The sequence below is a fragment of the Wasmannia auropunctata genome, unplaced genomic scaffold (genome assembly GCF_000956235.1).
Source record: "Wasmannia auropunctata unplaced genomic scaffold, wasmannia.A_1.0 LD335976.1, whole genome shotgun sequence".
NCBI classification, from domain to species: Eukaryota; Metazoa; Arthropoda; class Insecta; order Hymenoptera; family Formicidae; genus Wasmannia; species Wasmannia auropunctata.
This window is the reverse complement of record NW_012026914.1, coordinates 1,574,988-1,600,156: the sequence shown is the minus strand read 5'-3', so window position 1 is coordinate 1,600,156 and position 25,169 is coordinate 1,574,988. Positions and strand designations below refer to the sequence as shown.

At 35.4% G+C, this 25,169-nt stretch overlaps 5 protein-coding genes across 8 annotated transcripts; 2 read left to right on the top strand and 3 right to left on the bottom strand.

Annotated features, from left to right (window-relative positions):
• Window positions 1-158: 158 nt before the first annotated feature.
• Window positions 159-14,019, top strand: LOC105454764 (mucin-5AC). Its single transcript, XM_011697633.1, has 10 exons — window positions 159-334; window positions 6,902-7,056; window positions 7,534-7,660; window positions 7,777-7,894; window positions 10,262-10,340; window positions 11,670-11,718; window positions 11,964-12,072; window positions 12,181-13,056; window positions 13,146-13,340; window positions 13,441-14,019. Exons 2-10 carry the CDS (start codon window positions 6,933-6,935, stop codon window positions 13,573-13,575), a joined length of 1,812 nt encoding a protein of 603 aa, XP_011695935.1. The 5' UTR covers window positions 159-334; window positions 6,902-6,932; the 3' UTR covers window positions 13,576-14,019.
• Window positions 14,020-14,672: 653 nt separating this feature from the next.
• On the bottom strand, window positions 14,673-16,113 carry LOC105454763 (tctex1 domain-containing protein 2-like). The gene is made up of 5 exons (XM_011697632.1): window positions 15,925-16,113; window positions 15,600-15,837; window positions 15,293-15,426; window positions 15,038-15,171; window positions 14,673-14,930 (listed from the first exon to the last, which is right to left on the bottom strand). The coding sequence occupies exons 2-5, from the start codon at window positions 15,767-15,769 to the stop codon at window positions 14,883-14,885; spliced, it is 486 nt and encodes a 161-aa protein (XP_011695934.1). The 5' UTR covers window positions 15,770-15,837; window positions 15,925-16,113; the 3' UTR covers window positions 14,673-14,882.
• Window positions 16,114-16,758: 645 nt separating this feature from the next.
• LOC105454760 (tektin-4) lies at window positions 16,759-19,616 on the bottom strand. The gene is made up of 7 exons (XM_011697625.1): window positions 19,094-19,616; window positions 18,560-18,852; window positions 18,096-18,405; window positions 17,791-18,005; window positions 17,351-17,573; window positions 17,114-17,268; window positions 16,759-17,036 (listed from the first exon to the last, which is right to left on the bottom strand). The coding sequence occupies exons 1-7, from the start codon at window positions 19,163-19,165 to the stop codon at window positions 16,823-16,825; spliced, it is 1,482 nt and encodes a 493-aa protein (XP_011695927.1). The 5' UTR covers window positions 19,166-19,616; the 3' UTR covers window positions 16,759-16,822.
• Window positions 18,690-23,866, top strand: LOC105454761 (retinal dehydrogenase 1). 2 transcript variants are annotated; one of them, XM_011697627.1, is made up of 10 exons: window positions 18,690-18,776; window positions 20,313-20,517; window positions 20,870-20,974; window positions 21,703-21,804; window positions 22,024-22,189; window positions 22,358-22,662; window positions 22,739-22,841; window positions 22,937-23,444; window positions 23,534-23,608; window positions 23,688-23,866. In XM_011697627.1, the coding sequence occupies exons 2-10, from the start codon at window positions 20,485-20,487 to the stop codon at window positions 23,755-23,757; spliced, it is 1,467 nt and encodes a 488-aa protein (XP_011695929.1). In that variant the 5' UTR covers window positions 18,690-18,776; window positions 20,313-20,484; the 3' UTR covers window positions 23,758-23,866. The 2 variants fall into 2 exon arrangements, with proteins under 2 accessions (XP_011695929.1, XP_011695928.1); XM_011697626.1 differs by lacking the exon at window positions 18,690-18,776 and adding an exon at window positions 19,917-20,207.
• LOC105454762 (NADH dehydrogenase [ubiquinone] 1 beta subcomplex subunit 2, mitochondrial-like) lies at window positions 22,528-24,990 on the bottom strand. 3 transcript variants are annotated; one of them, XM_011697628.1, is made up of 4 exons: window positions 24,791-24,990; window positions 24,340-24,463; window positions 24,139-24,258; window positions 22,528-22,615 (listed from the first exon to the last, which is right to left on the bottom strand). In XM_011697628.1, the coding sequence occupies exons 1-3, from the start codon at window positions 24,889-24,891 to the stop codon at window positions 24,166-24,168; spliced, it is 318 nt and encodes a 105-aa protein (XP_011695930.1). In that variant the 5' UTR covers window positions 24,892-24,990; the 3' UTR covers window positions 22,528-22,615; window positions 24,139-24,165. The 3 variants fall into 3 exon arrangements, with proteins under 3 accessions (XP_011695930.1, XP_011695933.1, XP_011695932.1); XM_011697631.1 differs by lacking the exon at window positions 24,791-24,990 and adding an exon at window positions 24,663-24,748; XM_011697630.1 differs by lacking the exon at window positions 22,528-22,615 and having other exon boundaries at window positions 24,032-24,258.
• Between the last annotated feature and the right edge of the window lie 179 nt (window positions 24,991-25,169).

The following is a 25,169-nucleotide window of genomic DNA, read 5'->3' as shown; positions in this document are numbered from 1 at the left end:
TGGGCTGAACATTTCGTAATATCGATGATCTCTCGATCTTGGAGCACGACGATCGAAGGTTTCTACGGGTCGGGGACACCTAACAATTCGCGATCCATCGCGCATGCGCATGCCCTGGTCCTGTCTACCCACGACGGATTCTGGCGAGCAGCGCAGCAAGTGTATGTAACCAGTCCTGGACGGACGGTCAATCCGGTGTCTTGTGAACCACTCGCTCGGTCAGGATTGATCGATTGAATCCGACGCGTGAGCAAAGTCGCCGGGAAGAAAACGAGACGGAGGAAAAAAGTGATCTAGCCGGTGTGCAAATTTCGGATTACCCTTTTCTCGCGAGGTAAGAACGGTAACATTTTATAACATTTTTTTTCAGACTTCTCTGGTCGGAAATATAATTTTAATTCATTTTGTTTTATGCCCAAATTTGTTTAGTGTATTACATGTTTAAGTATTTCATTAAATATATCAACTTTGCAAAAAGTATTTGTCGAATTGTATAAAAATGTGTCTAAACGTATAATAAATATCTAAACATTTTTAAATTGATAGCACATAGTCATAGGATGCATTATCTTACATAAAATAGAAACAAAAAATTAAAAAATTATTGCACGAATATAAATCAGGAGCGCTTAATAATAAAAAAATATTTTTAAACAATCTGGACGTGACCATATTGTAAATAAATTGAATTTACTAGTTAACGCAAATTAACGGCGTCAGAATCGCCAATTAACATTAATTATCTCAGGATAGACCTGCCCTTGCAATTATGTCTGTTTGTATTAAATTACTATTAGTACACTGGTCGCCGCGCTATCGGCTTCATGTAGCAATTAATCTTCCGCCACTGAAAATGCCTCAGTGCCTGTGAATGACTGCAAACAGCGACCGTCATTATGCCGCACATGTCATTGGTTAACACACCATGATTTCTGATATTGCCAGGATGAAAAAAGTTTACTTTAACTCGGTAATTGTTCATAATTCTCATTCCAACTTATAACGTAGAATAATTTAGTGCATAAATTTATTCTTCTCTGAAATTATATTATATATTACACTAAACTCTCTTTTACAAAATTTTTATATATGTGAGAAATGTTACTTTTAAAATAAAATTAAAATAAAAATAAATTAAAAATTATTATGATGATTTTATAAATCTGATCTTATATTATTGTAGAAGTAGAGGCGAAAAATTAAAGATATATTTCTATGTTTATGTATGAACATTAAATATAAAGTTTGAAATTTATATTACAAACTTTTTCTGCAATCAAATTTCTGTTATCAAATTAAAAAATTATAACATATGAATTTTTTTTTAACAATTAAATTTCAGTTTTGTATGTATTTATTGTAAACTGTATATAAAATATTTTACAATTATTTCATTAGGATTAAAGTATAATTTTGCAAAATAAATTACTTTAATATAATATAGGAAATCAATCAAATTTTCTTTGATGAGAACCTCCTCTAAAATTTAAATTTTCAAAACGCAACAGTTTTATATGGAACAGTTTGATACTAATTACTAATCCGCAACGTTAACTGGAACTTTTCAAGCATACGTAATATGGTAAGCAGATGATTGGAGATAGGCGGAAGGTCGAATCCCACTTTCAGTCTTCGCGGATCTCTCAGCCATGTTAGGTGCGTTTTAAAGACCGCTCAGAATAAATAACGATATGCATAATTCATGCGTCACTAGGAACGTTACAACGTTCATTAAGAGCTTCTCGTAAGCGATGCATTATACATAAGAATAACATTCAAGAATAAACGGAAATTCTTTGACACAGACGACAATATTTTATCCGAGTTATAAACTATCTCATCTTCATTAACATGATGTTTAATTAAGGAAAAAAGATAGAAACGATTTATTGAGATTTGAAATAAAATCGTAAGTCTTGAAATTTCTTGCCTTCAATATACTGCTTCTTTTGATTTATCTCTATCGGCGTTATTTGACGGGCGGTATATTTTTGCAAAAAACTGACTTGTAAGAAAATAAATGAGCCAAATTTGTGCAACTGAGGTGAGAAAAAATGAGGACGCGATACGATGAAAGTAGACTTAAAAATAGGCGCAAAGCCAAAAACATATTGGCTCGTGGTTTATAAAGCTTCTTACCATTGCATGGGTTGGCGCTCCAAAAATAGAGCCGTATATTTTTTGTCATTTTTTTATGACGTTCAGAGAATCAGTAAATTTTAATTTCATAATACTGATTGTGAGATGTTGGAACTCTGTCGAGATAAAATTTCCATACAAAAGTTAATTAAAATATAAAATAAAAAATATGAACTCTCATATTTTTATACACGTATAAATCATTACGGATACGAAGCAGCAGCTGTAAACAGTTAATGGCAATCACGTGCGCAAATTTTATCTTGGCATTGTGTAGACGCCAAAATTCACGGTGCGTTTGTACACGTTTGCGAAATAGCATTAACAAGCAATCGTCAAAATGCCATTAAAAATCAGCTATTCACGTAAAATGCGCCGATGGCAGAAAATCTGTTGGTCGGGATGTAAATAACGGCATAAAGGTGGATGGGTTATATTTAAACTGGTTAAACAAAGAACGGGGAACGGCGGCGGACGAAGAAAGAGATGTAAAAGAGAGATGAGATGAGATGAGATGAGATTCCCCGGGCGCCAGTTGGCTGGACCGTTGCCACCCACGTGATGTCAAATGTCATCCTCAAATTTATTCAAGATTGAATTTTGTATTTCTCCTTATCTTTCGTATGTGCGTACACGCGTAACGTTAGTAAATGACGCAATTTATTAAAGTCCCGACAAATTGCCGAAAAAGATACTTCTCTTAATATTTTCTTCAAATTCGTTAAATATCTTTTACGACAAAACTAATTTAACTAAAGATAAAAAAACATGTTATCAGTGTTACATCTTACATTTCTTTTTTAGTTGTATTTAAAAAAATTTTTTAAATTTAAAATTAAATAACGTTACATTTAGCGAACTGCAATCATATGTACTGTACTATTTCGATCAATCTTCTAGTTGTTAAGAAAACTTTTGTTTTTATCAATGATTATCGACATATACAAAATACTTAGACGTCAAGCAAACGAAAATTTTTCTTTGAATAGGTATCGTGAATTTAATTCACGTGCATATAATCGACAGTAATATCACGTTTCAATTACATACGAATTATACCAGTTCAAAGTACATAATACGGTGCAAGAATTTAAATCGGTAGTTTTATCGATACCACATCGAGCATTGTAAGAAAATTTGTCAATAAAATAAAAATCATAGAACTATTTAAATATAAATTAACTCTTAAATTCGTAGAATCATTTTGAATTTGACAACATCCATAAAAGTACTATAACTATGAAATTGTTCGGAATCGTATGGAAAAATTGTTTTAACCATAAAATCCAGAAGAGAATGCTGTATCTCTCTTCGTACAGTACTTTTATCAGTATCGACAGATTTCATAAATATTTCATAAATGTTTTTGACGTGAATATCAGCGAAAAAAAAAACATTTCATTGATATTTCCGAAATTCAATGAATACTCAATGAGAGAAACTCATTCCATAGGATGTGTGATATTCATGTTTACAGTCGTTTGCGCAATTGTGTTGTGAATGCAAACACAGGACTTTCTCCCGTTGACACAGTTGTAATTCTGTATCGTTTATATGTTTTCACCACTCTGTACACTATATAATCATTCCGCAATTAATAGTAGCAGACATCAGACGCCAGATTGTTGTATAATATATATATATATTTGTACATATTATATCAATTATATGAGACAGAGTAACACAGACAGTGTGTGTAGGACAGCGTATTTGTACCGCAGCATTACAGAAGCGTTGCGATGCATCGGCATACCGGTAGCAGTAACGACGTAACATAATCACGTAGTTGCAACACGATCTGCTATAGTATTTAGAATAGTAATGCACTTCTTCGAAGTGCTTTTCTTCTCAGAGTAATTATTTTCAATGATGTAGATTCATTTCTATCGTTGTATTCACGACATTCACACCCTTTTATAACTTCGTTAGGATTTAAAATATTTTCACTCTTTATAATAAAATGTTATTTTTTTTAATAAAGCATTGTTAACATTGATACACAATCGGGCGTTTTGGATTTTGATAATCTTGACTATTGCAATGTATAATATATATAAATCACTTTGTTCGGAAGTATTTCACTATTTGACAATCAAATTTCTTAGAGACGAAAATATATGATCTCGTAATCTTCCGACATGATTTGTTTCATTTACAAATTGTAAACATCAACGAAAAGCTCTTGTCGTGTTGAAATAGAGCATGTGAGTCACAGATTTGTTCTTGCTCGTATAATGCGCTTAAAAGTACTTCTTATAGCGATGCCAGCGCAATCAATCTAATTTCGAATTGGCAACAAGATAAATGTTTCTATTGCTTAATTTTGTACGCTTATTAGCTCTATTTCATGACTTATTTTAATTTCTACTCTTGCTTAATTTTATGACACTGATTTTGAAAACCACGTTTTTTTATAATCCGAGAAAATAATTAAAAATAATATGGAAGATAATTAAAATTATTTTAATATTTGTTATATTACTTACGTTAACGAAAGTGATAACATTTAATTTTTCAATCTTTAAATTTTATTAATGTGATTTATAGATAAAAATGTATCGCGTTTTTTTTAGCCAACAAAAAGAAGTGTATCAAATTTCTTCTCGTATCGACGTCGTGAAATCAACTGCGAAATTTTGCGGTGCAAACGATTCTTCCCTTTTGTTTCTCTTCCACCCGCTGCGCGCAACCTCTTTATGTTTAAACGAGACGAAAGTGATTGCGCAAGAATCGCGATCAGTAACGCGCAGGTGCATTCTGCAAGCTGAAATTATTACACCGACTCGGTGGCCAAGAATATATTTGCGCGCGTGCAAATTAGATTCACAATTAAAAGGCCGGGAAAACAAAGCATCGCGATTAGGGGGAAGGATGCGAGAGATCTGCATTTATCGGGTCTTAAACACTGACTCGAGCAGAGTCAGGATTAAGGCAGCCTTCTTGGAATCAAACGAATCGCAGTCATCGTCGTTTCGATTGACACGATAACCTTGGAGGGCACGATACAATGTCACTGACGATGACCGGTTAACTATCTGCTTAAAGCAGTTACATCGTCCGTTATCAGTGGCGTAACTGTGATTGACAATGCACGACCGCCAGGAAACCATTTCGAATCTAGGCATTCTGATTGTATTATTTAAAAACGGTTTATTCACTTTATCATTTCTATAAGCATGTGAGCGCCAAAGCATTATATATTTTGTAAATATGATTCAGCCAACGTTATTATGACAAATTAATTTTTTCGTACAATTTTTTTTCTATCAAACAACCCGTTCATGTTTTAATTACGCCACTGCAACCGATATTGCTCCGGGCCGATCAAGTAGTTACGTGTGCTCTATATTAAATAGGAATGACGCGTACTTTGAAGTCAACTTATAACGCCGTCTGAAAATGAAATTGTGCAATAAAATCCGAGAGTATGAATGGTCTCGTTATCATCTTTTTTGCTCTCAGCTCCTTCACAAATTCAACTGACTACTGAAATTACGCATATATGTATTTATAGACGTGTCACAGAGAACCGTAACTATTTTTGGTGATATGTTATTATAACAAATAAAAATTATGATACAAATATAAAACTTTTGCACACTACTTGTTACGATGTTGATATGTACAAGTTTCATATACATAACATATATTTTTTTGTAATATAATGCATCTACTTTATTAAAGTTCGAAATAATGTATGTGCTGTCATTGTTGATATGTTTTTCCTGGGACTGTCTTTAATGGTAATCTTGATAATACGAATGCGGCAGTCATTAAGACCTCGTATATCACAATCAAAACGATATTTGTCGCACAGGCATACGCACAATACTGTAATTGACCTTGATCTGCATTTATCTGGCCTTGGACCAATTTGCCCAACTTGTCTCCAATAAGAGACGCCTGTCATTACCAAATTTGGATCGCAACTCCTTCCTTTTTTTCTCATATTACGATTGATACAATCAGAATTAATTGTCGCTAGAATACGCATTCCTTAGAAACGGTCTCACCGACACCAGTTTCGAGATTTTGGAGGAGATCATGAATGTATGAATGCGTACCTCTTTAGCTGCCGATTCTTGGAAGGTCTCCTTGGCCCCCTGGCCTCATTCGCATTGTGCCTCCACCGGAATAAGTATGAGACCATTTGGCATTTCCACTGATTTAGTTCCCAGACTGATCTCATCCCTTTATCCAGTATCTTACATGTTTTGAAAGCATCAATTTTCACAAAACTCGACATTTTATTGTTCTAACATCGTTTTCTAAAATACAACACGGTGATATTTTATGCGGAATGTAAAACAATTCAAGATTTATGCATTTTTTCCTCAAAAATATTTTGTCAAATTGCCAATGTACGTTAAGAAACTGCTTTTACGACAAAGATAATAAAAATTGTGCATGCACGACGGAAATTGGGAACTTACACCCATTCGGACCTAAAACTGGCTAGCCTGGTCACGGTTGCCGCGCGAGTCTTGTAAACCGGCTTCGAGTGGTGCGAAAGTTTCTGCGAAAGTCCATGGCTCTCTGCAGAGATCCGAATCCTAATATCAATTCTATTTATAACTCCACACTTCTATAAGTAGCGCGTTGCAGTAATATCCGTCCGTGTTGCCGTCGTTCCAGTTACTCGGTGCTGCTCCAGAGATCTTATCGTTATCCGATAAATATTCACAATGAGACTGATTAATGGATAGGCTACAATAAAATTAATTGAGACGTCAATCAAGCCATCCGCGTTACCGCGTTACAGATTTCGTGAGGCAGGGCTTAAGAAGAACACAATGTCAGCAGCCGTGAGGGAGCGAACGACGACGCACACCAGCAGAAAGCTCGTGAGTCATGGCGGTCCTATATCTGGCCAGAGAGACGGGGCAGCCACGGCCAGCAGCCTCGAAAACAACTTGGGTAAACCTTTAAATGTGCCACCAGAGCTGTAACCTTATCCATCCGTTTGTTCGTTTCCGCTCGTCTCTTTTTCCGTCGAACGAGCCCGCGATCATTTTACTTGCGATGTTTTTCGTATTTACTTTTTAGGGATTGAATAAATATTACGCGGGCACATCGGCATAATTTATCAAACTTTTGACGATGTAGTATATAATTATCTTGAATTCTTCTCTTTGCTGCTAGTAGTATTCTTGATAGTAACATAGTAGATAATATTCTTGAGATAAAGTTTATGTAGTGCGTTTAAATTTGCATCTAAAAAACCGATATAACCAGTCCAATGTAGAGTTGAATGTGATAACATTTTAATTAAGGTTGATCGTAATCGTTCAGATATACTTGGATTCATCCCTTCTCATTTTTAGTTCTCTCGTTAAAACTAATCAAAAAACACCGACCGACGACGTGTTAAATTGATTCATTTGGCTCTTTCAGACGCACTCCTCGAGGATTTGCAGACGAGTGTCTCGAGAAGTGCCACTCCTAGCCGAGACAGAGCACACTTGCCCCAAGTCGAATATAGGGTAGCTGCCAACCCCGCCAGAGTGATCTCCGAGGGCAGGTGAGGGAACAAGTTTGACGACAATCTGCAATGGCGCATCTCTTATGCGAATAAGATTTAGTCACATGTAAAAGTGCGTTATATAATAAATATTCGGAATAAAAATGATTTTTCAGATCCATGTCTCCATCTCGTTCGAAGGTGACTACCACCGAAAAGTTCGTCAGTTCCGGTCCGATTGGCACGACAAGCGGTATACCAGGATTGGAACAACTAGAGTCAGAATTGCAAGATGTAAGTTTTTAAATTAAAATAACGCATTATTGAAATATAGACAAATTTATTTAATATCGCATTGTCACTTCATCAAAAAAATAAACGTACAGTCCCGATTAATTAAAGTTCATAGAACATATGAAATATAAAAGTCGAATCTAAAGTGTGAGTTGTAGTTTCCTTATTATTACTTGAGAAGAATGGATATTAGCCCGGGGATAAAATCTAGGAACAGGAATGAACGGTAATTCTGGCACGCATCGGATGAAATCATGTCGATGTCGACGGTGCTGGTTCTTAAACACAAAAAAAGAAGAATGCGTTGCGTGATTAATGCATGCAAGAAACTAGTTTCGCACACCGCCATGCGCCCTTGCCGAGATCGCTGGATGTGCTGTTGAACAGAAAACGACTATTTCGATTGTCTGACGTTAATTAAGTGAGGCTACTTAATGGCACAAAATTCTCGCTACAACTCGCTCGTACTAACCAAATAAGAAGCAGAAATTTAACCACACCACCTATATTATTTAACTAATATACAATTTTCTCAAGATTGTCGAGTCAGGAAAAATTATGATATTTCAATTTAATCGATCTAAAAATTTATTTATTTTTTCTAATTTCGAACGAATGTAAAATTATATTTTCGTGCCCAATATACACACAGCTTTTCTACTTGAAAGTTAAAGCATTAAAATCTCACCCAAGGAACGGATATAAAGTATCAATTTATTATATATTATATTTACTGCAATAAAACGTAGATTAATAGAAAATCGATCGGCATCAGTAAATCATACTGCTTGTCCATTTATCAGCGACATTATTATTAACAGCGGATCTACAACACCCGCCGTACTATATAAATCAGGCGCAATAGATTGTTAGACGCAAAGTATGAAATCACTTCTAACGTTAACATTCACTGAGCTTTATGCGTCCCGCTGGACGCTGCGGCTCCAATTATACGCCACGCAGATTGCATCGTTCACGTATTTGCCCCCGGGTTGCAAATGCCGGTACAACCAGCGAACGTTCAATGTTACCTCTCGCTACGTTAGACACACCATGAGGAATAAGCGAGATCATTTTTATATTTGAAATCGCGTCTCTCGCCATATACACATGTATCCCTGAGAATCGATTTAGCATTAAAGCAAAAATAATTCGTTGGTCCTGTAATTGCACTATAATGGTCGCTCGCGCAACTGTCTAATTTGAAGCCAAATTATGATCGCTCGATGACCGTAATTACGCCACTCCCTCGCTTTCGCATTTATCCATTGACCTTTGGCCTTCACGCGAAGTTTCGAAGGTGCTTCAATAAATGAGAAGAATAATGGCTCAAACAGCAAAATGTGGATATAAAAATTATAATTTACTTTCCTTTTCCTTCAGTTTATTATTAATTTCCTAATATATATACAACAGCACATATCTCTTGCGATATCGGTAAAGCTTAGAATTTATATTCTAAGTAATTTAAATGCACGATGGCGTGACTGTTCACTTTCTAAAATACTTACGAATAACGAAATATTCCTCATAGATCTTTAATTTTGACCCGGTCTTTTGGCCAGGTAAAAGAGAAAATGGCGAAACGCGTTAAAACGTTCTGCTCGGTAATGGTGTTCCGGTCAGCCATGTAATTGTAGTAATAATATTACCATTTTACGCGATATATTGAACATTAGAGCATCACGGCGAGGCATAGAATCAGTCTTGCGTGTAACGGGGGCCCCGAGGTAGGTAATTGCAGCGTTCGCTGGTCGTATGGCTTGTAATCCGACGTTCAATGAAAATAAATTGGTTTGCTCTTACACTCCTTGCACACCAGCCGGATATCTTCAAGCTAATGGGCTCTAAGATCTTTAAGCGACGTCTATCGTCATCATCAGGAACGGTAGAATGTAACGAAATAATAATCTATAAAATTCCCACACGTCTCATTTACATATTCTTAGAGTTTGTGAAATTACGTGTTGAAGTTCGATCGTAACGCACGAAGTAGCGCGTGCATATATTACGTATATTAATAAAAAAAAAGTAAAAATACAAAAATTACAATTTATCTGCAAGATAAAAATAGTTTATTTCGGTACTCCAGTAACTTTATTGCATAGCTGCATTTCGAACAATCATTGGCCGTGAGTCGATCCGCGGAATTCAAATGTTGTTACCGATCCGCCCATGCCTTACACCGTGTGGGACTGTAATCAAAGTCTTATAAGGAGAGTCCGGTGCTGATACTGCCCACGCGTTGCTCGCACTAATTCGTTACGATCGGATCGTTGCTATAAAAACGGATGACCTGAATGCCTATGCATACTTAATGCGAGTTTCTGCATTCGTGTGACGTTCATCCTCTTCTTGCGCTCGCAGGTCCAACCCGGTCAGACCAAAACGGTAGCCTACAAGCAAGTGTCGTACCACTACAACAAGGATTTGGACGGGAAACCAGGTGGGGAAAAATCTACATTTTTATCAAGTTATGCACACACGAGTAACTTAACAAATATGTAATATATATTATAGTTATGTAATATTATTGTGCGCCATTCGAAGTGTGTGCGGCATCTCGTAGAGTTTAGCGTACTGTCGCTGTGGCAAAGCGGATTCCTATTGAATTCCTTGAATTAACTGAGACGAGTAACACCGCGGGGTCGCGGTGAATAGTATACGCGAACGTGAAACGATCAAGGAAGGGGAGCCGGTTGCTCGTGTCACGCCTTTTAAGGCGCGCGACGGCCTTGCTGGTTTACGGTTAATTGATAATGAAAAAATCGAGAGAGGATCGAATTTGAGCGTTATTCGCATCTTCGGCGCGATTCTACCACGTGAAGAATATTATTATATATAATGCATAAAGCGAGTGGAATCATTTATATCTTAATTGTCGTTGCTTTCAAAAGAAAAAAAAAACAGAGACTAAAGTGCCAAAATCATGTTGTCAATTTTCATAAAAATATAATATCATTTCCAAATATTTATGTACGTGCGTGAAAGGTTTTTAACGCAAATGAAAAATTTGGCAAATATAATGTTGAATTAATGAATAAAGATTTAAATTAGGACCTCAACAGATTCGGTACATATATTTTTATACATGCGAAGCGGCCATCCATCATCCATTATTAACCGTTTGGAACTTTTTTTCGTGCAACTATTACGTTTTTTCAATATTATCATTAAATTTCATTTACACCACAAAAATCTTTTCAAGTATATTCGTTTGAGGCATCTTCGTCAAATGTGAAAAATAGGAGGGATCTTTTCGAAACTTTATTCATCTCCATTATAAAGAAGCATGTTGGAAGCAAGAAGGTCTTCCTTGTATCTCTGTATTTGGCAGAGACGGCACACGGTCGTAGCTCATGTTCTTTGCGGTCACGCATAACACACAAGCGTAGCCATATTAGGGCCGCTTATGGCAGAAGGCTGACCCGATTTTCTCGTGTCTCCGCTGCTCTCCCGAAAGAAACGAATGAAAGGTAAGAGAGAAAGATTTCCTCGCGGGGGAGGCGTAGAGCTAGCTAGAAGATAAACACGAGTTACTATACTGGAAGGACAAGGACGACTGTTGGTGAGCATTCACTGCTGGAAGAGTGGTTACGACTCTCATAAGATCAAATCGACAACGTAAAACGTCGCAACTTATTGTCCCTCTATTATTTCAAGCACTTTAAAAATTGACGCTGATTTAAGACTTTTTATTGCGCTGTTCTTCTAAATTCATTATCGCGTTTTTGACAATCACAATGATAACACACTCGATGATTTATTGTTTCAGATTCATGGGGCATATCAGAAAGCAAACAGCCTCTCACCGCGCCCTTGATGTGAGTACACAGTTCCGCTTCTCATAAGTTCCAAAATACCTTCGTTTTCTGAATGGATGCCAAGAGACTCGGTCGCGTAACATATATTTTCCGTTAAAATAGAAATAAACTCATATTTCCCAATTGTCTATAATTTAGACATGAAAGAAATTTATTGCAGACGACGCGAATGATTCATCTACAACTATTTTTATATATAACTATTAAAATTTTGAAATGTAAAATGTAAAATTAAATATCTGCAGGGACGACATTCATGAAAGAACTTACGAGGAAACTAAAACTCCAGCGATTCCATACACATATCAAAGTCCAGAACCGATTATTAAAAAATCAGCGGTCAATAGAGAATTGGTGAGCAAAATTATATTATTACAAATATTTTCAAACGTCGACTCATCGATGTTTTTTAAGTAACATTAAGTAAAATGGATAGTCTATTAATGTAATTATATTTATTAGGTTTATGGCGACAGCTCATCTCGTTCGAAACAGACTTCCTCTCAAAGCATGCAAGAATACAAAACTGGGTACGGAGTTCCGTCACCAAGTCCATCGATACCGATCAATCTGGCGCCCGGACCGAACACAAAGGTAACCACCACCATTAAGACGTACACCTACGAGCTACCGGGAGCACCGGAGACATATCTACCAGGTAACAGCGGGCCAGGGAGTGTCATGCTGCCCAGTGATCAGACGATCACGTACACCCTACCGAGGAGCACCACAGACAAGACAGTCACCTATCAAACCGTGACGGAGAATGTACCGGGACATCCTGGTACATCGAGATCGCCGACCGATATCACCGAGAGGTCCAAAACTATACACAAGGAGTCGAAGTTTTATCACGAGGACCACCAGCCCTCCTATGCTTATCGCAGCGCTCCGCCGACGGAAACCAAGACCACCGTGACCGAGAAGTATTACCATGTCGACGGTTACCCTAATGGCCATGGACCGAGCGATCGTGCGGATTATTCTGGCAGTACGACTATATATCAAAATCACCCGCCTGCCGTAAGCGAGACGCACACCAGGACTATTAACCGATACGAAGAATACAGATCTGGCGGCGGACGTTATCCCGACAAACCTGGCACCCCAACGAAAACGACTTATTATCCGCGGCAGGACACACCGCCCGGCACGACGATCTACAAATTCTCGAATACCACGACGACGGTACCGCCGAACAAGTACGCCGACGACCACGAAGTCCTCCTGCCGAGACCGTTTCCAACTGGTAAAGCGTATCCTGCTAAGCCAATCGCCAATGGCGAAGGGCCACCAGCGAAACTGGAGGATCTCATGGCTTCGTTCTCTGATTCTGAGGTAAAGTAATTGATACTGTTATTATTTTATTATAATATATTTTTTTTTTTGTATAATAACGGTCCTATGTATGTATTTTGTTCGTTCAGCGAGAGGTATTGGATGATATAGAGAGGCATGAGCGTCGGAGCAAAAAAGAAACAAAGAAAGAAGTTGATTTTGTCCCCCATACACCACCGACAGTCAAAAGCAAGAATGTTGCTGGGCCGCCGGTCTATTATCCTCCTGGTTCGGCAGAATTCACCAAGAAGGAAGAAGCTAGCGTAGCCATGTCACAATCTGGCGTAAGATTATATATATCTTTATTCAAATATTCAAAGTTATGGTACAGAATAGTTCCAAATTAGCGATATCTTATTAATCTTTGTACTAATTTTTTTTCAGGGAGGATGGGAAAAGGCCAGCGGAAAATACGAATACGAGGCTTCTAGCAAAAGTAAAAGCAAAGAAAGCAAGGGACGTGCTGTTGTCCCAGTTTGCCTCCCGTTATGTTGCGCGTTGCCATGCGTCATTATGTAACTTATTATTATACATTAACAAATTAATGAAGCACATGATACACATACACACGCATATACACGATATACATTTGTTATCATAATATAATCAAAGGAAACTAGAGGAGAAATTAATGCAAAAATATGTAGCGTTAGAGCAGAGTTTTATAAATTTCATAATTTTTCCTTGCCAATGTAAGGTTTGTTCACTTAAATTATACGTTATGCTTCTTCTTTTTTCTTTCTCTTTGCCTCTTTAAATCATACATCTATTTCATTTTAAATATCTATAAAAAAATGATTAAAAAAGCAGTTCATATGTGTTAATATTTAATAAATGATATAGATTATGTAATAAGCAAGTAATCAAAACAAATCGTACTGTTACATGAAAATGAACGTCGTTACGCTATGTTAACATATTTATTAATATAGCTGTATTTATAAATATAGCTATTTATTTTCATTTTATTGTTATAAGTATTATTTTTCTCACTGGCAAATTATTAAGAATTTTTAAATGTATTGCAATATAACATTTGCTATAAATATAATGTAATGGATAATACAAAATGTTATATTTAGTGCGTTCTGTATATTTTTCAAATCTATTATTATACATATATTTTATTTGTTATTATGTTTGTATATTTATATACATATACAAACTAAATAATAAAATTAATTAATAGCACATAATAAAATATTTTAATAAATTAGAATTTTTGTGAATATGCAAAGATATTTTTGTATTTTTATTTACATTGCCTGCTGCAATGTACATCTTTAAAAAATCTAAATTATATATCACTACATTGGTAATTAACTATTTAAATTAAATTGTAAAATATTTTTATTTTTTCTAAATTCTTTATAATTGACAAATAAATTTTACTAATTCAGTCATTTTATACGCCAAATATATTAAACTTTAAATTATCCTATAAAGAATTATTTTAAAAAGTGACTTGCTAAAGATAAAAAGATCATGACAAATATTATAACAAGTAGGATAAATAAATTTTAATTATACTATACTACCGTGAATTATGGTGCTATAATAATTTTAGTATGTAAAAAGGAACCATGTGAAATGGAAAAGTATCACTGCGAGCACAATCATGCACATAACATTGTATATGGATCTTCAATATTATTTGTAATTATATGTAAAAATGGTGTCATTTCGTGACATATAACATTTCATTGCATATGTATCAATGTATGATAAAAATAAGTTGTACTTTAATAAATTCACTGATGTTTCTAAATAGTACTTTTCATTCATGTGCTTTGTCTATATACAGTTTATTTCCAGAAAAATGCCTTTTAATAGAAATAAATTGCATATACTATAGCCACGCAAAATATAGTATCCTGAAAAACAACATGCAATTAAGTCAAAAGGAACATAAAAATAAGATATCTGGACTGTATGACGATAAGTCATACACTGAACTAAAACACATTTATCTCCTTCTTACGTTAATGAAACTATCATAGGCATATGTATCAGCTTCTGCATCCCAAATACATCTTGAACCTATTTTTACACCAGCACCGTGTTGTTGTCCCAAAACCACATTGACAATATATTTATATCTCTTAAATTGTAAGTCTGTAAATATATTACAAATAATACAGAAAAGGATAATACAACAAATACTTATATAGGACTTAAAATGTAATAATTGATATGAATTAAAAGTGTGCATATACAAAAAAAAGAGGGATAATACCTTTGATCTTTCTTTCAATAATATCCGCAATATCTTTGGTCCATTGAGCAGCTGCCTGGGCGTCATACGTTTTCGTAGCGAGTTGATCGAACAGCACGTCATGTATTATTTCTTTTGCACTTAGAGGTTTAAACCTATGTTAAAAATGTTTAAATTGTAATTATATCTGTAGTCGAGTTTGAAAAGATGTTAGCTCTCTATGTCAGTTACCCCATAAGTTTCACACTAATTAATAGAATGACTTTTATAATTTTTTGAACGTTTAAAAGCAAGTTATATCATGAATGTGAGAGATAAACTGACATACTTTTCATGAAGATGCGGTCGAATTTGATAAACCGGTTGCTGAGCTGCCTCCTCAACGTCCTCAAGAACTTCCAAATTCACATGCTTCTTTTCTTCCTCCTCCTGTGCTACATCCGCTTCTTGCACCGGGTTATGTTTCATAGAATGCTGCATTCGTTTTGTCTCCGCCATTTATTACATTTATAATAAATTCCCGTCAGATCGTCCTGCTGATTGCGAGCATGCTCGGAGTTGTTTATCTACAATGGCAACCAGTGTGGCAACAATATTAATCGTTGTCAACGGGCATGTTCAACAAAACCAAACATTGAATTGTTTTGTAATACCTGAAGCCAATTGGCTGGATCCTACGATAAATGTCAATCACGTTTTAAATTGCTGCTTACTTAGCAATTGCTCAGCTGCCCCTGTCTGTTGTTGTCTCTGCTCTCTCGCTCACCCAATGAATCCAAACAATCCAGGCTTGCTTATAGATTTTATTACAGTATACACTGATATACACACGTTAGGCTAGGTAGAATTGGTGAGGGGAAAGGTCAAAGGAGGTAAATACTCGGAGAGTATTCTGCGCGCGCATTACCGACAGGAATGACAAAATATGAGATAAAAATAAATGAGTGAAAAAACTAATCATACAAATGTAAGTACACAGTTCTTATCAAATTATTCTTTTAAAAGACAAATAATATATTAATTATTCAACATTTTATATAAAAAAAATTATTACATGTAAAACAAGAGGCACAGTTCTTATCAAATTATTCTTTGAAAAAAAAAAAAAAAAAAGATGATTTAAAATTTTATATGAAAAAATTGCTACATGTACAGCATGAGACACTGTGTCTTATTACTGGAAAACGCAAATATCTATTTACTTTTATATTTATTTTTTCATGATTTTCCATGAAGATATTCTTCAAGCTGCATAGAGTAAAAAATTACCATTAATTGTAAATAAAATTTTATGCATTCGACATTTTACTAAAGATTTTTTTATTGTCCCCCTTTGATTATGAAACAATTTTTAGTTATACTCCATATTAACTGTGATAAGAAATTATGTTAAATGATATAATCGCAAATTTTGTTTATTAATATGTAATCCGTGCATTACATATTTTTATTTGAAAGATACATGATAATAATAAAGTAAAATTATGTATTAATTGATTGATAGAGTCAGTTTTAATTTTCTGATTACACGTCGTGCATATATTTAATTTATTAAAATCCAGACGATTCTGTAGCAGAAGGGTAGAACGAACGCAGTAGTTGACCTCGTTCCTTGTCTATATACAACGTCTTCCGTTTTACCATTATTTCATGTTCAAGGGTGCCTCTTGCCTTGACCAATTCCGCCTGAGATTCCTCAGCGCGTTTTAATTCTGCTAATACGGCAGAGGTCTGTTTGCCAAGTGATTTCACTTCTTCAATAAGGCTGCGTGAAATAAAAATTTTTTGTTTATAAATAATAAGCCGTTTATTAAATAATCATATTCTCTTTTAACGACTTACGCAAATTGAGGTGCATCTCGACAACTTTCAACATTGCGCCGATTTAATCTATTATCTAATCTTGTTTGCGCTAATTTCATGCCGTTGTTTAATCCCTTCGTTGAGCACTTAAGTGTCTCGATCAGCTTTTCTATGTCTGCCAGTTCATGCAAGCACTAAAAATAATTGTTTTTTTTCCACTACTGTTTTACATAATCTTTTACATGTTCTGTCTTTTATTGCATCCACAGATCTTACGCGAAGTAATTCCTGTTCTAGTTGCTGAAGGCAATCTTGTGTCAGTTCCGCATTTTTTGCAAGTGCAATGTCAACACGAGTCGCTTGATCGTGCAGATCTTTAATGGATTTAGCATATATGTCGTTCAAGGTGGATCTTAGCTTTATTGATCTTTGTCTAGTAGTCTCGCCATCGGCTAATACCTCTCGCGTGAAGTGTTCGTAACTCGTGGGAGTTGATTGACTATAAAAAAAAGAAGAAAAATATCGATTATGTAAACTGATTATATAAACCGATCAGAAGTTTCCACGCTGAAAGCAGCAAAGTATTATTCAAACAATAAAAAAAATATGAATATATATCTATTGTTACTATTATCACCGCCATTTCTTATGCTAAAATTTTTCCATTTGCATCGTTCTTTCGTCAGTTTCGCACGTATAAAGTGGCGCAAACTCACTCGGCTGGAAATCTCGTAGCCCCAGCTTTCCACAATAGAAGCGGAGAATCGTTAGTCAAATTCACACACACGGAGTCTAGATTGTAAGTATGAATTTTGTCAGACCAATCGTTCTCCGTCCGTATTTTCGCGGATCTCAATTCGACCATCTGCATCTCGATCTGCTCGCGGATTCTGCTCAGTAGATCCCGTATCTCAGTACAGAGCGCTATTTCCTACAAACGTAATTGATTGAGCGAATTAAGCGAATTAAGAGACGCAGGAAAAACAGTGTTATAATTCGACGCAACGATCCGTGATGTAACCTTCGTGAGTTGCTCCTCGACAGGATCGCGAACGAGATCACAGTCCAAACGAGAGGTGCGTAATTGCAAAAATTCGCTCGCGATCGACAGAGGGATAGTCAGTATCGATAAAGATCGCTGTACACGGCGACGCTCGGCCTCCAACAATTCCATCTCTTCCGCGATAGCCGCGATCGCGTGTTCTAAGTTCGCCTTCCAACCGTACACCACCTTAGCCCGTGTTTTTAAATGTTCCGTCGTTTCCGATTGCGCCTTGTCGGCTGCCGCGTACACTTGCTCCACGCATTGCTTCGCACCCCCAGCCGTGAGCCTATAAGCATATTTTTATTAATATATTGTGACAATATAAACGCCCAACTTTTAGTATAATATTACGGAATCGAGCTCAGAAATCCTTCGCTAGTGGATTCTCGAAATTTCTAAATGCAATTTTAAATAACCACAAATTACGTTTAATTACGTACTGGGCCTCACAGATTCTCTCATTCGATTGCTGAAAGATACTCAAATTGTGCGCGCGCCATTCGCTTGGTCCGTAGCGTGTGATGGAGTATCGATCTGCGACTGGTCTCAAACCCGTTATTCCACCCTCGCGAGAACAGGTTACCTTGCCCGTAGCCCATGGACCAAGAGGTCCCATTGTGTTTTCGGGTTTTGACGGATATTCATCCTCGGACTGAGGTAAATAAAGCGGCGGTTTCTCGGCGGTGTCTCCGCGATCGCATTCGAGCTTCGTCGCAAGACATGGCTGTGCCTTCTAGTTTAAAATTTGTCACAAGTTGAAAACATTAGATTATGTACGTGTGTGTGTGTGTACAATACGCTGAATAAAAAACAATTTTTTTTCTCAAGATGTACACGCCACATTCGCTTTCTACGTCTCGTCTTCTTGAGAACAGCTTATTTACGTATATATTAATGAGGCTTCATTACTGTCATATGCTATAATTACGCGATGTGTATAATTTATGTAAATTAATGATATAAGAAGAACTTACTTCAATTTGTTGATGTAAAACGTGCTGTGGACTATCAGCAGTACAACCATGTTTGTTCGAAATATCCGACATTTCGTAGGATAATTAAAAAAAGCGAAGTGTAATGTATGTATACGTAGTGTTTTATAACTTATATTTTAATATAGATATTCTAAACAGATAGAATACAGTTGAATTGTACATTTACGTGCAACAAAATGCATGAATTTTTGTGAATTTAAGCTGTCGCCCGCAAGCACACCTGATGAACCGGATTTATCGATTTAATACGCACAGCTGGATACGCCTCATTCTTCTAAAGAAGGAATGATGTTTTCAAATTAACCTAAGCCCGTTTGTGTCAAAGAAAATCGATCAGTTTTGATATAAAATATATGCAAGTGACTAAGTTCACGATAATTTTCCGTGATATTTAAATAAATATCTCTACGTAGAAGTGTTTACGTACTTCGAATCGAATACCAAAAATGCATCCGATTAAATGTTTATTAAAAGATAATTACGCAACTCATGAAGGTATTTTTTTGCAGCTTTTATGCAAAAATATTGATAACCTGGAGTTATCCTATCGAAGTTGGGGCACGCGCAAAGATGTCCTACGTAAAAATTTAAAATCTCTCTGCCAACATTCCGATTGCCGAGTCGAACAGTCTAATTATATTATCACTTGATAAAAATTTTCCTGATAAATTCAAACGTATAATAAAAATCGAAAGCATAAATGTACAGTACAATGTTATTCAATAATTCAACTTAATCAATAACTTACGCAACAGATAATATGGAAAAGGAATAAGGACTAAACTATACAATATTCCCAAAATAGACTACTATACTTAGCGGAGTTTCGGGAGGAAACAGAATGCGGCGTATATTCCGCCAACGAAAAATAATTGCATTATTTTCAATAAATCGACTCAGTTTAATACATTAGATACGTGGCATGTTGTAAAATAGTATACAAAGAAAATACTAAAGCGATATCTTTTTTGAGATTAGCAAAAATGACTCTAACTCATTACAAGTATAATGAAACATAGGGAAGAAACAAGATAAGAAAAATAACAAATCTTCAGTTATAGCTATAGTCACTAGCTGTATCGTTTGTATGTTGGCATGTATTAGCAATATTTACGAATGTTCATTATATTATTTTTTTAATTTTATCGTTTGTTTAATAAAATCATAACACCATAATATTTTTCTCTAAATTTTGCAGTCATAAAAATCTGAGGCGGATATAAGTATAGCCTTTGTAGAGTTGAAGCTTAACTATCTTATCACGTGTCGGAAATAATCTTTTAATAAACGATGGCGACATTGACTCTATAAACGCTGCTCAAGCACTTACCCGTCGACTGTTGCCGAGTGCAGACATCGCTGAGAAGAAAATGGCAAAGCAGGTCCAAATTAAATACACTCAAGTAAGTTGATATTTCGTATTGTTTCATGGAATGCGCAACAATTCATTGATTTTTAACATAAAACACATTAAATCGCAATTATTTGAGTGATAAAGATTCACTAATAATCTTTATGTAGTCTACATAAAAAAATTTTTCAAGTGCTATTTAAAGAAAAAAAATATATATAACTTAAAGTGGTTACAAAAACACAAATTTTCAGTTAAAATTGAATTGATTATAAAGGAAAAATAAAAACCGGGACAGATCTAAAACTATGTTGATTTGACTTTTGCTAGCTTTCCAACTCCTTATCACTTCTAAATCAACAAGCTATTGTTATCTCATTATTAATCAAATACTTTTTTTGAAGCTGTTCATCGACAATGAATTTGTGGATGCAGTGAGTGGTCGTAAATTTCCCACAAAAAATCCTGCCGATGGTACAGTCATTGCTGAAATCTCCGAAGGAGATAAGGTATAAAATTATTCACATCAGTTATATTACATACACAAGAATTGCATAGAAGAAAATACAGATAAAATTGACAAGATAATTATATTATATATAGATCCAATGGATCTCCATTTTTTCAATTGTAAATCTTTAATTACAAAATAATTAATATTAAAAATTTTTGTTTGCTAAATCAATAAAAAAATAATAATTCAATATAACACTGGAAAATAATTATATTCATGTAAATGCTTTATAAATCTGAATCAGATTTCCTATATTATTATATTTCCTATATTATTATATTTAAATGCCTGTGATTCTTATTTAAAAATTAAAAAATTTAGGAGTTAAATGGATACTAAACTGAATTTTAAAAAATGATTTGACTTAACATAGCTCAAAAAATTAAATTGTACAATATAAAGTTAAAAATAATTTTCCATTTTTCTCTGACATATGTGACTTGCTTTTATTTATCTGTGATGTAAGATGAGTATTAAAAGGTTATCTTATCATATTATTTGTATTCTATTATCTGTGTTATGTACTTTCATATCAACAAAAAAATATACAGTATTTACAAAAAAAAAAAAAATATATATATAGGTATATATATATTCAAACTAGAAGAAATATATTAATATAATTTTGAGCATCAATTGCACGTCATCATCAAGTTTTCTTCACTTAATGTTTAAATATTAAGAATTAATTAAATTGTAATTTAAAAATTCAATTCTTTTTAGGCTGATGTGGATAAAGCAGTGGAAGCTGCTAAAAGGGCCTTTAACAGAAATTCGAAATGGCGTACAATGAATCCGTATATCCGTGGACAACTTATGCACAAGGTAAAATTTTATGATAGGGAGAGTTCCCCTAACGACGGACAGCGTCTAATACCATTAGCTATGTCTGTAATAGTTGAATCGCTACTGAGCCGTTTTTCCTATTACAGATATAGCTAATATCCGATATTAGCCGTCCATCGTTAGGGGAACTCCCCCTATTAAAGTTTTTAAACCTAATACAAACATTAACTGTATACTAAATATAAATCAATAAAATAGTTCGCAGATCTTGTTACGCGCGATTTAGATTATATCGCCACTCTCGAAACTCTTGATAATGGAAAAACGTATACAAGTGCTGTTGAGGATATTCAATATAGTATTGCTACTCTTCGTTATTACGCAGGCTGGTGTGACAAGATACTTGGAACTACCATTCCAACAGGTAGTTATTTTTTAAACTATCATCGTTTATGAATAATTATCTTATGTACATGTACAGCCACTTAATATGCTACATTAGGTTTCATGATATTATTAATTTCTTTTTATGATATATAACGTAAATTATAAACTGAATGACAGTAAGTAATTTTATTTATTATCTGACTAGGCGACGCTAACGTTACAATGACACGAAAAGAGCCAGTCGGCGTTGTCGGACAAATCATCCCTTGGAATTATCCTTTCATGATGTTGGCTTGGAAATGGGGTCCTGCCTTGGCTGCCGGATGCACTTTGATCTTAAAGCCAGCAGAGCAAACACCTTTGAGCGCGCTTTACGCAGCCGCTCTAGCTAAGGAGGCAGGATTTCCAGCGGGTGTCATAAATGTCATTCCAGGTTACGGTCCAACTGCTGGCGCAGCTATTGCTGAACATCCAGAAATTCGTAAAGTCGCCTTTACTGGATCCACCGAGGTATTTACATTTTATACAACATGGCCGTATTGATAGTAATGTATGTATATAGATATAAATCATGTTCCTTCTCTAGGTCGGACATTCCATAATGATAGCTGCCGGTAAAACTAATCTTAAGCGTGTCAGTCTTGAATTAGGTGGCAAGAGCCCGCTCGTTGTTTTCGATGATGTTGACGGTATGTTGTAAAAATAATAACGCATAATACACGAATAACTTTAATGCACTTTGTTGAATAATTAATTATATTTATATCACGTTGGCTGTTTACAGTGAAAGAAGCTGCGGAAATCGCGCATAACGCTCTATTTGCAAATCATGGACAGAGCTGTTGCGCAGGATCACGGACATTTGTACATTCTAAAGTATACAACGAATTCGTGAAGCAAGCTAAACAACTGGCGCTCAACAGGAAAGTAGGGGACCCGTTTGATTCTAAAATGGATCAAGGCCCGCAGATCGATCAGGATATGTTCGACAAAGTGATGGGCTTAATCAATTCGGGCAAACAGCAGGGCGCCGTTGTGGAAGCTGGCGGAAATCGCAAAGGCGACATTGGCTACTTCGTACAGCCTACAGTCTTTTCAAATGTAACCGACGACATGAGGATCGCCAAAGAAGAAATTTTCGGTCCGGTTCAAACAATCTTTAAATTCAGTGACATGAATGAAGCAATCGAACGTGCCAATCGCACTAACTATGGTCTTGCCGCGGGCGTTATTACTAAAGATATTAACAAAGCTTTGGAGTTTGCCCAAGCTGTGGAAGCGGGCAGTGTTTGGTAAGTGTATTCATGTATATAAGGAACATGCATAATAATACTTTGCTGTATTTGGGCACGTATAGCTATGTACGCTTAATATTTTCCAGGATAAACTGTTACGATGCTATCACACCTCAAACACCATTTGGTGGTTTCAAACAGTCTGGCATAGGACGTGAATTGTAAGCGATAACTGATCAAGCTATTGATTGAGTTGATTTAAACAGTACGCTAATTGAACTCGTATCTCTTTCTTTTCAGGGGAGAAGAAGGCTTGAACGAATATCTTGAGATTAAAACAATCTCTATCAATGTCGCAAAAAAGAATTAATATGTGAGGCGCATGATGTATAAACTCTTGATTTTCATTATACTTTTGTTATAAATGTCATGAATAAAACTTTTGTAACAGAATATTAATAAAATGATATATGCAATGATTAATTGTTCACAATACTAAAATTTGGGAAACTAATATACATATTTATATATGTCTTCCTATATCACAAAGTATAGGGAAATTTATATATATTTGAGGCATATGATACCTCAAAAATGAGAAATAACTATATAAATATAAGGTTGTAAAAGTTGTAAAACGGACGAAAAACAAAATAATTATATTTTAACGTTTTATAAACATAACACTTTTATTCTATGTTAAAACCTTGCAGATTCTTATTTCGGTATAATGATAAATATATTTTTTTACCTTCATGTAACACAGTTGTAAAATTATCTATGACACATGACTTTCGGGTTCATAATCATCTGGCGGTATACCTAATTCCTTGTCTGTCCACATGGATGGATCCGGATACGGGAATTCTCCCTAAACATAAATAAAATCTTTGCATTAAAGGCATCACCGATACTAGAAATATATATTCAGTAAAAATTATGTGACACTTACGACAATGTGGCCGAAGTCGTGCCAGAAATGCCACAGTACCCACCACCACATTATACCTCCGAAAAATTCAGCTGTGTACACCCATTTCTTGTCTTCTGGTGGGATATCTCGATATACATGAACACTGTTAAAGAGATAACACAGCAAATCATAGTAAACACATAGTACACGATGGAAAAAAAATTAATTAGATCACGCCGCATGTATTCTTTTCGTAAAATGTTTTCGTGCAATGAAATATATGTATGTATGTACACTTGCATTGAATAGCGAAACATCGAATCATAACCTATAACGTAGGGTTATATAATAATTTTATTTACCCGTGGGATAGCCTAACGGAGCACGTAAAATATTTTTGTGCAATAATAAAATATATGTACACTTGCATTGAATAGCGAAACATCGAATCATAACCTATAACGTAGAGTTATATAATAATCTTATTTACCCGTGGGATAGCCTAACGGAGCGCAGATTCGTCGCGGCGGTTTTACTTTGGCTACTTCTATAAGTGACTTTTAATAAATTTAATCCTCGTGAGAGTATCATTATTGCAAACAAATCGGCACTACCAAGCGATTCTCATCACAATGCAACGCACGGCGCACTGCTGCACTCCAGTACTCCACTGACGGCACTGACTCCACTTTCAGGCTTGTCGAACAAGATGGCGGCTTCGATATATCGATCTATCCAATATCGCCTCTCTCATTGGACTCTCCGGTTAAGCGTTCGAGAATCGCAATTTGCAACATCGATAGATGTTGTGATGTAGTTACGGGCGTCGCGCGTCGGGATGTACTGAACCGTTGTCGAATTGCTCCGTG

Bases quoted from the DNA above. Each gene is read 5' to 3' on its own strand.
- LOC105454764 (XM_011697633.1), top strand. From the start codon at position 6,933: ATGTCAGCAGCCGTGAGGGAGCGAACGACGACGCACACCAGCAGAAAG. The intron at 7,057-7,533 runs GTAAACCTTTAA...TGGCTCTTTCAG, and splicing joins CAGCCTCGAAAACAACTTGG to ACGCACTCCTCGAGGATTTG. The intron at 13,057-13,145 runs GTAAAGTAATTG...TTGTTCGTTCAG, and splicing joins CTTCGTTCTCTGATTCTGAG to CGAGAGGTATTGGATGATAT.
- LOC105454763 (XM_011697632.1), bottom strand. From the start codon at position 15,769: ATGGCGGAGACAAAACGAATGCAGCATTCTATGAAACATAACCCGGTG. The intron at 15,172-15,292 runs GTATTATCCCTC...ATATATTTACAG, and splicing joins TATTGAAAGAAAGATCAAAG to ACTTACAATTTAAGAGATAT. The intron at 14,931-15,037 runs GTAAGAAGGAGA...GTTGTTTTTCAG, and splicing joins CCTATGATAGTTTCATTAAC to GATACTATATTTTGCGTGGC.
- LOC105454760 (XM_011697625.1), bottom strand. From the start codon at position 19,165: ATGTCGGATATTTCGAACAAACATGGTTGTACTGCTGATAGTCCACAG. The intron at 18,406-18,559 runs GTACGTAATTAA...ATATGCTTATAG, and splicing joins GAGAGAATCTGTGAGGCCCA to GCTCACGGCTGGGGGTGCGA. The intron at 17,574-17,790 runs GTGAGTTTGCGC...TTTTTTTTATAG, and splicing joins GCTACGAGATTTCCAGCCGA to TCAATCAACTCCCACGAGTT.
- LOC105454761 (XM_011697627.1), top strand. From the start codon at position 20,485: ATGGCAAAGCAGGTCCAAATTAAATACACTCAA. The intron at 20,975-21,702 runs GTATAAAATTAT...AATTCTTTTTAG, and splicing joins AAATCTCCGAAGGAGATAAG to GCTGATGTGGATAAAGCAGT. The intron at 23,445-23,533 runs GTAAGTGTATTC...AATATTTTCCAG, and splicing joins GTGGAAGCGGGCAGTGTTTG to GATAAACTGTTACGATGCTA.
- LOC105454762 (XM_011697628.1), bottom strand. From the start codon at position 24,891: ATGATACTCTCACGAGGATTAAATTTATTAAAAGTCACTTATAGAAGT. The intron at 24,464-24,790 runs GTAAATAAGATT...TCTCTTTAACAG, and splicing joins TCCGTTAGGCTATCCCACGG to TGTTCATGTATATCGAGATA. The intron at 24,259-24,339 runs GTAAGTGTCACA...ATTTATGTTTAG, and splicing joins ACGACTTCGGCCACATTGTC to GGAGAATTCCCGTATCCGGA.